We start from the raw sequence: 15859 nt of genomic DNA, 5'->3' as shown, positions 1-15859 counted from the left end.
TTTTTTTTTTAATTTCATTGAAGTCTTGCTATTGTTATGTCTCTCATTTTTCTCCTAATATTTACAGTAAAGGCAAGTTGTGGATTAGTTTTGTTTTTATTTAAATAAATTTCTAACCTTTGCTGACCTTAAAACTTATGTTTTGATGAAGAAGCCTAAAGCTGAGCAATGTTAAGGCATTAGGACACAAGAAAGGAGTGGCCTGTCTTTTTTTTTTTTAAGCAAGCTAAAATAGCATTAAATGTGATACTTTACACTGTTTTACATGTAAACCCTCATTTTACAGAACGCTTTGGATAAACAAGAAGAATTGACGCCTCTTGGAGTCCATTTAGCACGGTTACCAGTTGAGCCACACATTGGAAAAATGATTCTGTTTGGAGCTCTGTTCTGTTGCCTAGACCCAGTGCTCACCATAGCTGCCAGTCTCAGCTTCAAAGATCCCTTTGTCATTCCATTGGTAAGAAAGTGACAGACAAAGGCCAGACCTTTTTAGAGACACAGTAGTTGTTTGCTTAGACACATTTTTCATTGGCTTTTTATCAGAATGCCATTCTCTATTATATACCATCAGAGCAGTTTAACCTGCTTTCCTGTTTGTTTTTTAAGGGAAAAGAAAAGATCGCAGATGCAAGAAGAAAAGAATTGGCAAAGGATACTAAAAGTGACCACTTGACTGTTGTGAATGCATTTGAGGTAAATTCAAGTGAAAAGCTGATAACAGAATAGGAGCGTATTTAACTGTTTAAAATCTGCATTATAATAGGTATCAGGAGTAAATTACTGTGAGAATGTTTGAAATTAGGTGAACGTTTGAAAAACATGTACACCATTTTTCAGTTTTGTAATTGCTCCTTATGTCTACCTATTACATTTACCCTTTAAGAGCAGAAGTCTATATGTATTTTGAGGACAACAGAACAAGTGAACAATTTATTTTATAGTTTTATTTGATGTTACTCATATCTTTTGTCTTACTGGCGTTCATGACAGAAGGTCTCTCTTTGTTGATTAATAAACTGCTGCTGTCTGCAGCTTTAACATCTGCATGGAGTGTCACAACCAGGCATGTTGTTCAGAATACAGACGTTTTCTGCTCCTAAAGCCAGGCTTATCTGAGGATGAACATTCTTGCAAAATTTAAATATGAGTTGGTTTATAGAGACAGCATTTTTTTACTGTAGTTCTAGACTCAGTTTAGTACTACATATTATGAGAAATTGACCTGTTTTTTCCCTTTGAGCTCATTCTTTTTCTCCATTTCCCCTTCTTTAGCTAAAAAAAAAATCTGTAAAGTTGGAAATATGTGGCACTGCAATTTGTTCCTCAGAGTACTTTTTTTTCTTTTCTGGGAAAGATTCACTGGGCTAACATCTGTCGCCAATCTTCCTGGCTTTTTTTCCCTCCTCCCCAAAGCCCCAGTATGTAGTTGTTTATTCTAGTTGTAAGTCCTTCTAGTTCTTCTGTGGGAGCCGCCGCCACAGCATAGCTGCTGACAGACGGGTGGTGTGTTCCACGCCAAGGAACCGAACCTGGGCTGCCAAAGTGGAGCAACCACTAGGCCATCAGGGCTGGCTCCACAGAGTACTCTTTTTGATTAATATGTAAAGGATGATGCCATTTTATGTGAAATACACAATATATTACTATAGAACTGGTACTTATTTGTATAAAGCTCTGGAAATTCAGTAGTGGTAATCTCTGATTAGGATCATGGGGACTTTGTGTGTTTTTAGTTTGTAAATTTCAAAATTCTTTGAATTTTTTACAAAGAAAATGAAATATTAGTAGAAGGTTAAATTAGTACCAAAATAAAGATAAAGTAGTAAGCAATCTTTGGGGAACAATCTTGATAGTTTTCTTCATTTCTTTGCCCGTAGGGCTGGGAGGAAGCTAGACGACGTGGTTTCAGACATGAAAAAGACTATTGCTGGGAGTATTTTCTGTCTTCAAACACTCTGCAGGTAATGGCGAATGTTTTGAAATCATTCTCATTTGTGTTGGATTAGAGAATATAGGTTATCTTTTCTGTACAGTTAGATCTGTAGCAAAAAGTTAATTGTGTGCATTTGTCTTACGAAGGAGAATCGTTATACAGGATAATAGAAGGAATCTTTGTTGAGTCCACTGTAACAGAACAGGAAAAGATGTATAATATAATAAACAAAAACTAATGGCTAAGCAAAGAAGCGAGGGTCCAGAATCCCCAGGAAAGCACAGTGGGTCTTGGGGACCATTCCTCTCCCCACCCTCTAGCTGCCATTTTGGTGACTCAACCTGAAAATTTTCCCTAACACTCCTAAAATCTATTTTCAAATATCAAATAGGGTGAGTATCTTTGCTTTAACCTTCGGGTAGGTATCTTTACCTGATTCAGTGCAGTGAGAAAACACTGGCCTGGAGGGATTTGTGAAACAGAGGGAAGTAAATAATAAATAGGGCAGATGCACATCAGACTTGAGACCCTACACTGATTGGGAGAAGTGATCTCAAGCCACTGGGAGTAGTCATATCCTTGCTTTCCTCATTACATGTACCCTCTGTGTGACTTGAACCCTGGTACTGGACATTTAACAAATCTACAAGGGGGTGAAAGAATCAAGGATCTAGCATATTTCATCAAAAGTTCCCAAACATTAACAAAAAGAAGAGTCATGACAACTCTGAAAGATAGCACAGCCAAAGGAATGAAAAGCAAAGAATGGAATGCAGCACATCTCAGCAGACCTCACAGCTCTGTATAGTTTGGAACAGTGTAAGAATACGAATTCACCAAGACAAAGATGAGAAAGCATAGGCATGTCATGCTTAACAGTGGGGATACGTTCTGAGCAGTGCGTTGTTGGGCGATTTCATCATTGTGCGAACATCCTAGAACATCATTTGTGCCTACACAAACCTAGGTGGTATGGCCTACTCCACACTGAGGCTGTATGTGCTAATATTATGGGACCTCTATCGTGTATGCAGTCTGTCACTGACCGAACGTCGTTACACAGCGCATGACTGTACACCTGTCAGATGAATGAAGAGACTGAAGATCTAGGAAGACAAGTGGAAGACCAAAAGAATCACAAGGAATAAAATGGACAGCCCTTAAAGCAAACTCCTGCCCTTAGAGAAGGGCTTGAGATAATCACAGTTTATAGACGTAGCCACAAAAGAAAATTAAAACAGAAAAAACTTGTAGACAGGAAGAGAGGACTCCTCTATCCTGAAGGTAGTCGGTGCCTCTACGTGGATAGTGAAAGTGCGATTGAATGTATTCAGTGATGTGTAAGAACATTTCCCTGAAACAAAAAAAAAGGAAATGAACCATAATTATGAAAGGATGGCTGAATCTCAGTGTTATTTGAGAATATCATATCCAGTCAAGATATTAATTCAAATGTAAAGACAAAGGACAGGTGTTCAAGAAAGCACTTGAACTACTGCACCCATGAGCTGTTCTTGAAAAATTCACTGACAGTGAAATGCTCCTTAAGAGATGAATCAAAAAGAATTCAGGGATGGAGAGTGCGTACTAAATGGTGTACATTGAAATTGTCCAAATATACAATGAAACAGTTTTGGGAATTAAGGATTCAGAATAGAATGTAAAGGTTATTATCGTGAACAGTAACAATAATGGTAATATAACCAGGAGGCGGCCTAGTGAGTGAGTTATAAGATAAATTAGGTGGGGACGCTTAAGTGACCCAGTTGATAAAAGGGATATATACTTACGTACAGATGGCTTTATGTTCCATCATCTCTTCCTTTAAGCTTACAAGGATCCTTTATTAAATATCTCTTGTGATTATGAAATGTAAGAGTCGTCTAGTTAAGTTTCATTTGTTTAACTTCTTTAAATTGAACTAAAATTAATTTGAACACTTTAATAAAAACAGCTTCTATGCTGTTACCCCATAGTTAGGATAGCACTGCTATCTGATTCTTCTTTCAGTGCACATGCAATGATGCTTCTGACAGTATTGCGGTTAGGGAAGCTTCTTCATTTGTACTTTATTACTTGAATGAACCATACATCATTTTCACCCAAATAGTGATTTTTCTTAAAAATACAACAAAAAACAGGTCCTAAGCTTTTGTGCCAGTTAACTGTGGTTAATTCTCAGTAGGAGAAATATGGAAGTTGTTTATTTTCTTTATGCTTTTCTGTATTTTTTTCAAAATACGGGGTGAAGAGCAATTTTCAAAATTATATTAGTCTTCTTGCAAAATGGACAGATCCCTGAACATCAGTGTTATTCCCCACAGTAAGCAGACCCTTCCTGTGAGAGAGCAGGCAGTGAGTGAGTGCGGCTGCGGGCCCTGTGGTCTGTGTTGAGCACTCACTGCCCTCTGCCTTGCTGGTGCAGAGCACCCCTGGGTCATCTCTGGAGGAACGGCCGTGGCTGCATGCTAATAAAACGCCACTGACGGAAACGGGCTTCTACAGAGTTTATAGTTTACCATCCCCTGTGCTAAAACATCACATTTTTGCAAAAGTTTTTTATATAGTAGGGGAAGCTTATAGCTAAATTTATTTGAGTACTTGCCTTATAACCCTGTAAATCTGTGTAAAAGGTGTTCTAGTTCTGTGTGTTGCCATTGCTCCCTAGATGCTGCATAACATGAAGGGGCAGTTTGCTGAGCACCTGCTGGGAGCTGGCTTTGTGAGCAGTCGAGATCCCAAAGATCCCGAGTCTAATGTCAATTCAGGTAAAGCAGAGACACACTGTAAGTAACTTCTCGCTGCTGTCTGTTGTATCAGTATTTTACTTTTTTCTCTACCTTCCCACTCCCAATAGATAATGAGAAGATAATTAAGGCTGTCATCTGTGCTGGTTTATATCCCAAAGTTGCTAAACTCCGACTAAATTTGGGTAAAAAAAGAAAAATGTAAGCATTGAAGATTTTTATGAATTCTTTGTTATTCTCTCCTTAAACTTTTGAAATCCTCTAATTCATCAGGGCTTATATTGTACATTTGTTCTTCTTCATATTTGAGCCATATTCTTGTTGTTTACTTTTGGTCCTTTAAGGGAAGGCAGACTGTATTAACACAGGCAGCGCTTTCCTCACAGTGCACACCTCGAGTCTGTTCACAGAGAACATCAGTAAGATAGAATACCAGCGTCAATGTGGGAAAAGTGAGCCGCTCTTAAAAACCAGTGCCTGATGACATTGCTTAGAGTAGATTTTGTTTCAGGACTTTTTTTCTCTATTCTTATAAAACAGGTAATTTTGTAATTTAGTTCTTTGAATAAAAATTGTGGTGATTTCACTGTTTGGAGAAATAAAGTATAACTTTTAAATATATATACAGATAGAGTCAGCCTCGGTGGTAATTGGAGACAACAACAAGGCATGTTTTTGCCTACTAAATGAGTTCGTTCTGGTGAGGAAACAAACTGGGAGTCACGAGTGGCTGGTGGTGTGTGAATTGGTGTCACCCTTTTGGAAGGCACTCTAGATTAGAATGACCTATCAACAGGCATTAAAATAGGCACTGGTCCAGTGCATTCATAAATGACTATTTTAATTTGAGGACTGTGTCCTAGGAAGTAATTCCTAAGGTTTTTTAAAAGCTGTATTGTAAACAACATAGAATTCTAGTAGCAATGGGGAAATTATGGTTTTATAGTATCGTATTATATGGCATTTCTGTTAGTAGGGTGTAAAAACAGTCTATGAAGTAACAAAGTATTTGAACTCATGTTAAATGAAAAGTTGGATACTCCATGATTATAAACATGAAAAAATATAGACCTCAAACAAGTACAGACAGTGTTCTAGGGTGGTGGTTCTCAGCTGGGGCAACCTTGGCACCATCCGGGACATTTGTGGTGGCTATAAACTGAGGGGTACTACCAGGATCTACAGATAGAGGCCAGGGATGCTATTACACTTCTACCCCGCACAGGACAGCGCCCACAAGACAGACGTCAACATGTCAGAGACGCTGGGGTCGGGGAGCCCTATTCTCAGGTATATGGGTAACGTGAATGTTACTCGTGGTGGCTGGATTATCCACATTTTAAGTGACCCAGGGTACTTTTTTGACATCAGTACTTTGTCCAGTTCTTCATATCTGTCCCTAATTTCACAGGACACTTCACAGAGAGATCTTTGAAAGACAAACCATTTTATATATCCCTCTGCCATCCTAGGAGGCTTTATGAAAAAATATACTTCTCTTTGGATTGGTGCTTTGTTCTGGTGTAGACCAGAGGACAGCAAATTTCGGCATACTGGTGAAAAGCTTGTCTGGGTGAATTTTTATTGAAACACAGCCACACCTGTTCGTTTACGTGTTGTCTGTGTGTGCTTTCCTGCCAGGCCAGCAGAGCTGAGTAGTTGTGACAGAGACCATTGCACCCACAAAGCCTAAACTGTCTTCTCTCTGGTCCTGTGCAGAAAAGGGTTGCCAGCACCTACTGCTCTTGTGATGTACGGTTGCAGGATGGCCCTGGTCAAATTGACTGTGTGGTGCAGAAAAATAATTTCTGATTTTATTCTGAATAATGACTCATGACTCTGATTTATGATTTTGGTAGAAGTATTATGAATTTCTAGAACCATGAGAAAATGCTCTTAAAAACAAATAGGAAGGGTTAATGGATTAGCAGCTTTTATGCTGTTGTCTAATACAGGTATTTACCATTGACTGCTTAAAAATAAACTGTCAAACATCTCCCTGTTGAATAATTTTAATTAAAGACTACAGATTGAGGCAAAATTTTTATGACTATCAGAGAAAAAATCCTAGGAAGGCAGAGACTGAACTGAGCTGTGTCAAAGTACATTTTTTCCAAGTATTCCTGTTTTGAAATTGGAGGATTTGAGTGAACACGAACTATTTAAAACATATTTTAGAATAGGTTTTTTTAAAATCACTTGTAGCTAAAGTCTCTTTTAAACAAAATTCCTAATTTTTTATTTTATATTTTTCTGGGTGCATAAGCTGTGAAATTTTTTAATTGATCATTTCACAAAATTATTCTGTAAATTGAGGGCTATTTATCAGTATCTTGACTGACAGTAAAATAGGCTATTCTCTTCGTTCGAATCACTTAGAATTATACCATACTTATTTCACTCTTTATCCTTTAGGAGTATAGTATGTATTAACACAATTAAGGAATATTCTGTCAACTTTCTAATATGTTGAGTAATTATACCTGCAAGAAGAAGATCTGTTGTATGATTTAGAGAATATTCATATTTAGCTGATACTTTTCCATGTTGTATTAAAATAAAATTCTCCTCTTTCCTCAAATGAAATTTGTAAATTTATATTGCGAAAATAAACTGAACTCATCTGTGGAGTTTTTAGATTCTGGAATTGTTTAGAATATCCCAGAATTATTTTTAACAAATGACATTTTAACTTTTTAAAGGGTGAAGGTTTACACGAAAACCGATGGACTAGTTGCTCTTCATCCGAAGTCGGTCAACGTGGAGCAAACCGAGTTTCACTACAACTGGCTCATCTACCACCTGAAGATGCGCACGAGCAGCGTAAGTGAACGTCGAAAACCAGCGTGCGTCCGAGTGTCAGTCTGGCTGTGGTTTTCTAAGTGTATGCTCTCCATGATGGTAGATAAAATTATAAATAAAATTTCACAATTAAACATAAAATAAATAAAACTTCTCTTTAAATAAAGGTTTTTTTCCTGACATGTGTTATAACTTCCTGAAAGCAAATCACCTCTACTTTTTATGTGCAGGTCTGTCATCATGGATTGTTGCATTTTAATTAATTGGGACAGTTATTTGATTTGCGTAATTTTCTTTCAGAGTCTGCTTTCAAGCAATACTGGCATTTTATGGTATATAGTTGTTTATACAAAGAATTTTGTTGACATGTCTCTATACCTTAAAAGTATTGGTCAGAATACTAAGTGGGATTCTGTTTAAATATAGATAAAAATAATTTTAGCTACCTTATTGTTTTGGTTTTGTCAGAAAATATTTTGTTTGAAGAATCATGCTATTGTTTGAATTGAAACAAAAATATAAAACTCCTGTGTTCTCTGAGTTAATGAAGAATGGCTCATTTTAAATGGTATTTCATCAGAGTTAATCTCTGTAGTTACACGAGCAGGATAACACCTCTTTTAGAAGGAAAGCACTAACAGATGGATGCTGGTGATGGTATTGAATTGTGTGGCCGTCGTCCTTTCAGCCTCCTCATGGTATTAATGGGCTTTAATTCTCCTTGTGTAGATATACTTGTATGACTGCACGGAAGTTTCTCCATACTGTCTCTTGTTCTTTGGAGGAGATATTTCCATCCAGAAGGATAAGGATCAGGAAACCATTGCTGTGGATGAGTGGATTGTCTTTCAGTCTCCAGCCAGAATTGCCTATCTCGTTAAGGTGACTAATTGTCATGATTGCCTTTGAGTCTACCTACAAGTTAGTGTGTGGCCTTGTGGTTTCGTTTCAAATGTTACATATGTTACAGTAAACATTTCTTGCTCTATTTCAACAGAGCAAATAGTGTTGAGAAATCGATTCATAGTTTTTCCAGATTGTTTTTTGAGGTAGTTACAGACCAACCATTCTGAATGGCTAGGTGTGATGGAATTTTTTAACTTTACTATACTTCAGTTGGCTACTAATAACCACACTTTAGTGAGTTGCTCATTAAATATTTCAGTCTTTTGTATAATAGCTTATGAAATTCCTTGTCCCAGCTAAAGTCACTTTTATTTGTTACATTGTTGGATGGCATCTGCCCCTGTTGAACATACATAATTTCTCCAACCTCAGGAATTAAGAAAGGAGCTAGACATCCTTCTGCAAGAGAAGATCGAAAGTCCCCGTCCTGTCGACTGGAAGGACACTGAATCCAGGGACTGTGCCGTCCTCTCTGCCATCACAGACTTGATAAAAACACAGGAGGAAGCAGCCCCCAGGAGCTTCCCGCCACGACTCCAGGATGGGTACTACAGCTGACGGTGTTCTGTGGTGGTCTCTAGAGCCTGTGTGACAGCCGTTTTCCATCCTAGTGTAATTTCGGCTGGATGCCAAACACTGGGACATGAGTAATTTTCATGTGTAAAGTAGAAACCTTCAGCAGGTAGTAAAGACTTAATGTGCATGAGTTAACAATGTTATTTGTAGCTATTATAAATATACCATAAAAACAGTATGTTCTTGGCTCATATATTCTGCTGTGGTTGTGTCCACACTGGGAATATTCCTCTTATATATAGTGAGTGTTGTACCACTTGAGAAATTTTGTTCTATTATGAAAAATTAATTTTTCTGCCCATAATGACTGAGTAAAAATAGAATGGTAACCAAAAAGCAGTGTCAAGTAAGAATTTCAACACAGCCACATTTTTTTAATGAAACTACTATCAGAAGTAAATTAATTTGTTGTAATAAAGTCCAATATTTAATAAAATGTACAGCGTGTAAATCTCAGCTAACTTTTTCACTTGGTTTCTACCTCTCCAGCTATCCCTTGGTTTATTTGCTGTTTTTTATCTTTTTAGAATATATTCATACCCCTTTTACATTACCATATGCAGCATAATGTAGCGATTGAGAGCATGGGTCTAGAGGCTGACTCCCCAGATTTCAGCTCTGTCACCTCCTACAAGTTTTGGGCAAGATACTCGACCTCTCTCTGTTCTTTTATCCTTACCTGTAAAATACAGGTCACAGTTATATAGATTAAATATGTTAATATATCTAAGTGCATAGACAAGTGTCTGGGATGTAGAGTGTGCTCACTATATCTTAGTTATTGTGTGTCCCTGAAATAGTTTTTTTGATAACAGTCCACTAAATTACACTTTTTTCCATGCTCTGAGTGCTGGTTCACCCTCAGCCAGTGGAAGCTCCTGTAACACAGTGTATTTTCAGCCCCATCAGGTTGTGGCGAATCCTCCTGGTTGCTGTCCAGCAGCCCTTTGGCGCCTTCCATCTTGCTTGCACAGCCTTGTGCCCAGGGATGTTGGACGCTTTTCCCCAAGAGTGAACCGGATTGTTCTAAGCCAGTTGTGCATGATCTTACCCCCTTTATTAGCGGCTGATGAGGCGTGAGTGTGTGAGCCTGTGCTGGCTATTGGCAGCTGAGATCTCCAGTGGGATGTCGGAGGAAGGTTCCCTCGCTGGCAGAAGCTGAGAAGAGCAACTCCTGCGCCCCTTCTTTGGACATGGTCGTGTCTGAATCTGGCCCACAGAGCTGTTGCCACTGTCTTAGGATCACAGGACTGCCTCCTGGGAACGTGGAACCCAGTCCGTGATCGTGCCAGTGAGATGCTGAATTGTGCAGCTCTGGGACCGCTCTACTCCTGGTCCGGTTTTGATTCAGTTAGGCCTTTGTTGTTCTAGCCATTGTTAGTAGCGTCTTTTGTATGAGTTGGCAGAAAGCATGTTACCTGAAACATACTGTCCATCGTTGGTGTTGTCTGCCAAGGCCTCTCTCTACCGTGTATTTTGTGATCTAACGGTTTGACCCATATGTCTGACAAAAGATGTAAAAATGGTTAGTACTGGGCAGCCTGCAGAAAGAACACAGGAAGAACATCCCACTGCACCCTAAAAACTACAGCTTTCATCTTGCCTTCCAATAAAGTGTGAAGAAGCCAAAGGAAAAGAGTATTGGACAGTGCATGGGACTTGCTGACAGTGCTGTGAGCATCTGCTGACAGCCTGGCTTGGGCTCTGCTCCCATTTCCGGGCATGTGTGTCCAACTTGTTTTGAAGGTGCTGTGTCCCAAGCCCGTTCTCTTGGCTGGTCTCCCAAGTGATCTGTTTCTCCCTGCATTGTCAGCTTGAGTCACGTCACAAGATTGCAGCCTGTTAGTTTTGCCCCTGAACTCAAGGGGACCATGAGGTCCTATTTGTTTTCTAAGACTGTTTACGTTTGTGCTTTTTTTCTTGCTTTTTCTATCCAGTTTCAATTCACTTACTTGGCCAAAATGGTCCTGGCAGAACGCATTTAAAAAATCTGTAAAGACAGATTACCAGTTATTTTTTTCCATGTTCATAAACCGATGTTGTATCTCCATATAAATGGGTGAAGTATTCCTAAAGAATTGTTGAATAGATGAGCTATTCGGACATTGAAGCAGTTATTGTCACCCCCGATTCATGATTCTCTACAGCTGATCAGGATGCAGAGTTTAATCGAAGGTGCTATTTACATTCTGTTTCTTTTGTTTACAAAAACAGGTATTACTGAGTGGAAGATGTATTCGAGGTCTGAGAACTATTATTTGGTGCTTTTTAAGAATAAGACATTAAGAGGAAAGTCTATTTGCCTCACCATTCTGAGTGATACCAAGGATAACTCTTGAAAAAATAACCCTGAAACAGAAACTTATGGAAGAAAAAAAGAAATAAACGACTGAATAATCTTTAAAAAATGTCTTTGAAAAGTGAGCCCATGTGACACCTTCCTAATTCATTAACTTGGGCAAAAGCTCTAGATAGATTTACGCCAATTATTACAAGTGATTTTCTCTTCTTACTGAACTATAGATAAGCTTTAGAAGTTTATTTTAGTGCCCCTAGTCAAAGTCTGGTAATTTTCCTTCCACTCACTTAGCTCTGTTTGTGTATGTTTATTTTTAAGTAATTGTGATCACATGGTTTCAGTTTAACATAGAAAAAAAAGCATGTTACCATTGCTACATTTTGATCTATTTTCCTGCTTTTTAAGCTTTAATGTATTATTTTATATATAATAAAGTTAGCCAATTTAAGTGTATAATTCTGTGAATCTTGTCAAATGTATTAAGTTGTGTAATCGCTACCGACACAGTCTTGATAGAGAACATTCCTATCACCTAAAAATTTCCCTACTTCCCTTTGCAGTCAGTCCCCTGCCCCATATCTACCCATTGGCAGCCACTGATCTGCTTTTGGTCCCCCGTTTTGCTTTTTCTAGAATTTCAAATAAATGAAATCATCTGCAGTCTTTCGTGTCCGGCTTCTTTCACTTACCGTGATGCTTCTGGGACATTATGTTGTTGCAGGCATCAGCAGTTCCTTTTTCATTGTTCAGTGGCACCGTATCTTATGTCATCCCAGGGCTCGCTCATTCATTCACCAGTCGATGGGCCTTTGAGTGATTCTTAGGTTTTTGCTATTATAAATAAAGCTGCTCTGAACATGTATATACAAGTCTTGTGTCTAGACAGTCTGTTTTCATTTTTATCTTGGGTAAACACCTATGATTAGGATTGTGTCATTTGGTAGGTATGTTTATAAGAAACTGCCAAACTGGTTTCTGCAGTATGTACGCCATTTTACACATCCACCAGCGACACATGACGGTTCCAAGTGTTTCCAGTCCTTGCCAGTACTTGGTATTTTCAGTTGTTTGTTTTGTTTAAATTGGAGCCTTTAGTGGATGTGGAGTCATAGCTCATTGTGGTTTTAATTTGTGTTTCTATAAATGATTAGTGGTGAGCATATTTCATGTGCATCTTTAGTCGTCTTACATATTACTGTGTTTTGATTTTCCACTTCATATATTAAGTGATTGGGGCTTTAGGGATGTATCTGACTACACTTTGTGGATTTCAGAGATGCAGAAAATTAAGTGATTGACACTGGAAATGGCAAAATGTGCCACTCGAGTTGGCTGGTACAGTGTAAAGAGTTAAGCCGCTGTCACCTAGTGCCAGAAGGGAATAGCATCAGATTTAGGCAGTCATGGTGTCAAAAGGTTGTACGCAAGGTGAGAAACAGGGCGTGAGACATCTCTTGGTGTGGGAGAAGGCATGGGGGCTCAGGGAGATGGCTGATGGGCAGGCAGTGCAGATGACTTCTCAATTGTGGTCCTCTTTCTGCTTCTTAATTTTGATTAATGTCATAATGGTCTAGTATGAATTTTCAAGTAATTTTTTTCAAGACAGTCATGCGTTTCTGAGTCCTTGCAGAGTAGATTCTGTTACCCTGACACAATGAAGGCAACTTGGTGGGGAATAAATGCACTTGAGCAAAGCTTCCATTTAATGAAACAGAGTGATTCCCTGATTTCTCTGTTTTAGGCCTTCCCGCTGGAGGCCTTTAAGTATTTCAGTGCTTAATTCTTGCCATAGTTCCATTCACCCCATCTTACCAGCTATTTCTCTTGTTAAATTATTTGATTATTTTTAATTGTTCCTGGAAGCCAATTTTTGATTTTAAGTCAAAGATGATTAAATGTTTTTGTGTGACCTGGAATACCAGAGATCTAAATATTTTAACATTTTACATCGATTTAACAAACTTGCATAAGGCATGTTCTAACTTGACAAATAGACATTCATAGTAATAAAACTTAAAATGGTATAAAATCATGTTTTTTCAACAACTGAAGGTCAGCAGAATGTCTGAGGTGATCAAACTGTAGTTTACTGAGAGTTTTCCCAAGTATTTTGACTTTTTCCAGATATTCTTTCACATCGGTTGGTATGACCCTGTCGGTACTTTTCTTCTTCCAGCTGTTAGGATGGTGGATTACATTGATTGGTTTTCAGATCTTGAACTGGTCTTGCATTCCTGGAATAAACCCCCTTTGGCTGCAGTCTGTGATTCTTTTTATGTGTTGCTGAATATGATTTTACATATTGCTGCATTGAATATTTTAAGGTTTTGCCTCCGTGTTCATGAAGGTTACCAGTTTCCAGTTTTCTTTTTGTGAAGTAGTGCTGGCCTCATAAAAAAGCTGGGAAGTGTTGAGTTCCTCTTCTAGTTTCTGGAAGAGATTGTGCAGAATTGGTGTTAACTCTTTAAATGTTTGGGAGATTTCTCCAGTGAAACCATACTTCTTTTTCAGAACTTTTTAGTAGTTACAGGACTATTCAGAGTTTTGGTGGTTTGTGGTTTTCAGTGCATTGGCCCATTTTATCTAAGCTGTTGATTTCAGCCTGTCAAGTTGTTTGACTGTCCCCCTATCCTTTTAATGTCTGAGGAAGCTGTAATGATTCCCGTTTCATTCTTGACACTGGTAGTCGCCTCTCTTTTTTTGTCAGTCTTGCTAAAACAGGTATCAGTTGTGTTCATCTGTTCAAAAGCACTAGCTATTTGTTTGATATCTTCTGTATTTTCACTTTCATTGATTTTTTTTTTTTTTTAAAGATTGGCAGCTGAGCTAACCTCTGTTGCCAGTCTTTTTTTTTCTTCTCCCCAAAGACCCTCAATACATAGTTGTATATTCTAGTTGTAGATCCTTCTGCTTGTGTTGTGTAGGACGCTTCCTCGGCATGGCCTGATGAGAGGTGCCATGTCCGCGCCCAGGATCCAAACCAGCGAAACCCTGGGCCACCAAAGCAGAGCATGCAGACTTAACCACTAGGCCACAGGGCCGGCCTCCACTGATTTCTATACTTGTCCTTAATTCCTTCCGTCTACTGCTTTAGGTTTCCTTTGTCCTTTATCTCTAGTGTCTTGAGGTGGAAGCTTAGACTTCTTGTCTAACATGACACTTCTGGTGCTCTAAGTTCCTCTCTGAGCACAGCTTTCGCTGCATCCTGCATATTTTGATGCTGTGTTTTCATGTCATTCAGTCAATGCGTATTTTTACTCCTTTCACCTGTGTGCCTCCTGGGTCTATGGATGGTTTAGGAGTGTGCTGTATAATTTCTAAGTGTTTGGAGATTTTCCTGTTTTTCTGTTGTTAATTTCTAGTTTGATTCCATTATGTTGGTCAGAAAACAAACTTTGTATGATTTCACTTCTTTTAAATTTGTCAGTTTATAACCCAGAAAATGATCTATCTTGGTGAATGTTCATACCTCCATGAAAAGAATGTATAACCTTCCATTGCTGGGTGGATTGTTCTGCAAACACCAGCTAGTCCCATCCCTGGATGGCATTTTCTTCTCTACTTTTACCATTGTATTGTGCATATTTGGCTCTTTTTTCCTTTCAGTTCTTTTAGTTTGTGCCTCATGTAGTTTTTGCTCTATTATTTGGTGCACACACATTGAGGGTTGTTAGGTCTTCACAGATTGACCCTTGTGTTTTCAGATAGTTTTAGCTCCTGGTAGTTTTCTTTGCTCTGACATCCATTTTATCTGATATTGCGAAGCCCTTCCAGCTTTCTTTTGATTGGTATTTGCTTGATAGATCTCTTCCGTTCATTTAGTCTAAATTTATTTATATATTTGACATGTGCCTCAAGTTGACAGTGTATCTGAAGGTCACTTTTCAAATCTACTCCATCAGTATCTGTCTTTTGATTAATATATTTAGGCCACGTACATTTTACATATTCCTGGATCTTTTAGGACTTCAGTCTGCCGTTTTCGTTTCTTTATTCCCTTTGTTTTTCATTCCTTGTTTCCCTTTTCCTGCCTTCCTGTGGGTTACCTGAAAAGGTTTTAGTATTCCCTGTTAGCTTGTCTACTGTATTTTTCAGGGTATTTCTGCGTAGTTTTGGGGTCTTGTGGCTCTGTGGGTTACAGTTTACGTGTGTAACTGATGACAGCCAATGAGTGTCAGCGTTGTGCACTTCGAGTAGAATGTGTATGAGATACTCACCTCCATCCAGGTGCCTTTTCCCTCTGCTTTATAACTCAGTTTTCCTAAATAGCTCCTTTACATGCATCGAGAACCGTATCAGACAACGTGCTTTTGCTTTCAGCCAACTAACACAATTTCACACACCTGAAGCCGGTCTAGTATGTTTACCAACTGTGTGCCCATTCTGTGCCGCCTTCATTCCTGATGTTCCAAGTTTCCCCTGCTGCTGTGTCCTGTTTGGAGAACTTCTTTCAGCAATTTTTTTAAATGAGTAAACTATTTTTTTAGAGCAGTTTTAGGTTTACACAAAAACAGCAGAGAGTAGAGAATTCCCTTATAAACCTCACCCCCTCCTCCTAGTTTATTAGCTTCTTGCATTAGCGTGTGTATTTGT

General features: G+C 38.6%; 1 protein-coding gene across 1 annotated transcript in view; it reads left to right on the top strand.

Annotated features, from left to right (window-relative positions):
- DHX36 (DEAH-box helicase 36) overlaps positions 1-11926 on the top strand; it is a 50593-nt gene extending 38667 nt beyond the window's left edge. Inside the window, exons 18-25 of the mRNA XM_070577669.1 lie at positions 287-460; positions 610-696; positions 1881-1964; positions 4605-4704; positions 4794-4884; positions 7386-7506; positions 8215-8367; positions 8764-11926. Of these exons, the coding sequence (XP_070433770.1) occupies positions 287-460; positions 610-696; positions 1881-1964; positions 4605-4704; positions 4794-4884; positions 7386-7506; positions 8215-8367; positions 8764-8949 (996 nt within the window). The 3' untranslated portion in view covers positions 8950-11926. The remainder of the gene's footprint in view (positions 1-286; positions 461-609; positions 697-1880; positions 1965-4604; positions 4705-4793; positions 4885-7385; positions 7507-8214; positions 8368-8763) is intronic.
- Positions 11927-15859: the final 3933 nt, after the last annotated feature.

Source organism: Equus przewalskii, chromosome 15 (genome assembly GCF_037783145.1).
Source record: "Equus przewalskii isolate Varuska chromosome 15, EquPr2, whole genome shotgun sequence".
NCBI lineage: Eukaryota > Metazoa > Chordata > Mammalia > Perissodactyla > Equidae > Equus > Equus przewalskii.
This window is presented reverse-complemented; position numbering and strand designations above follow the sequence as displayed.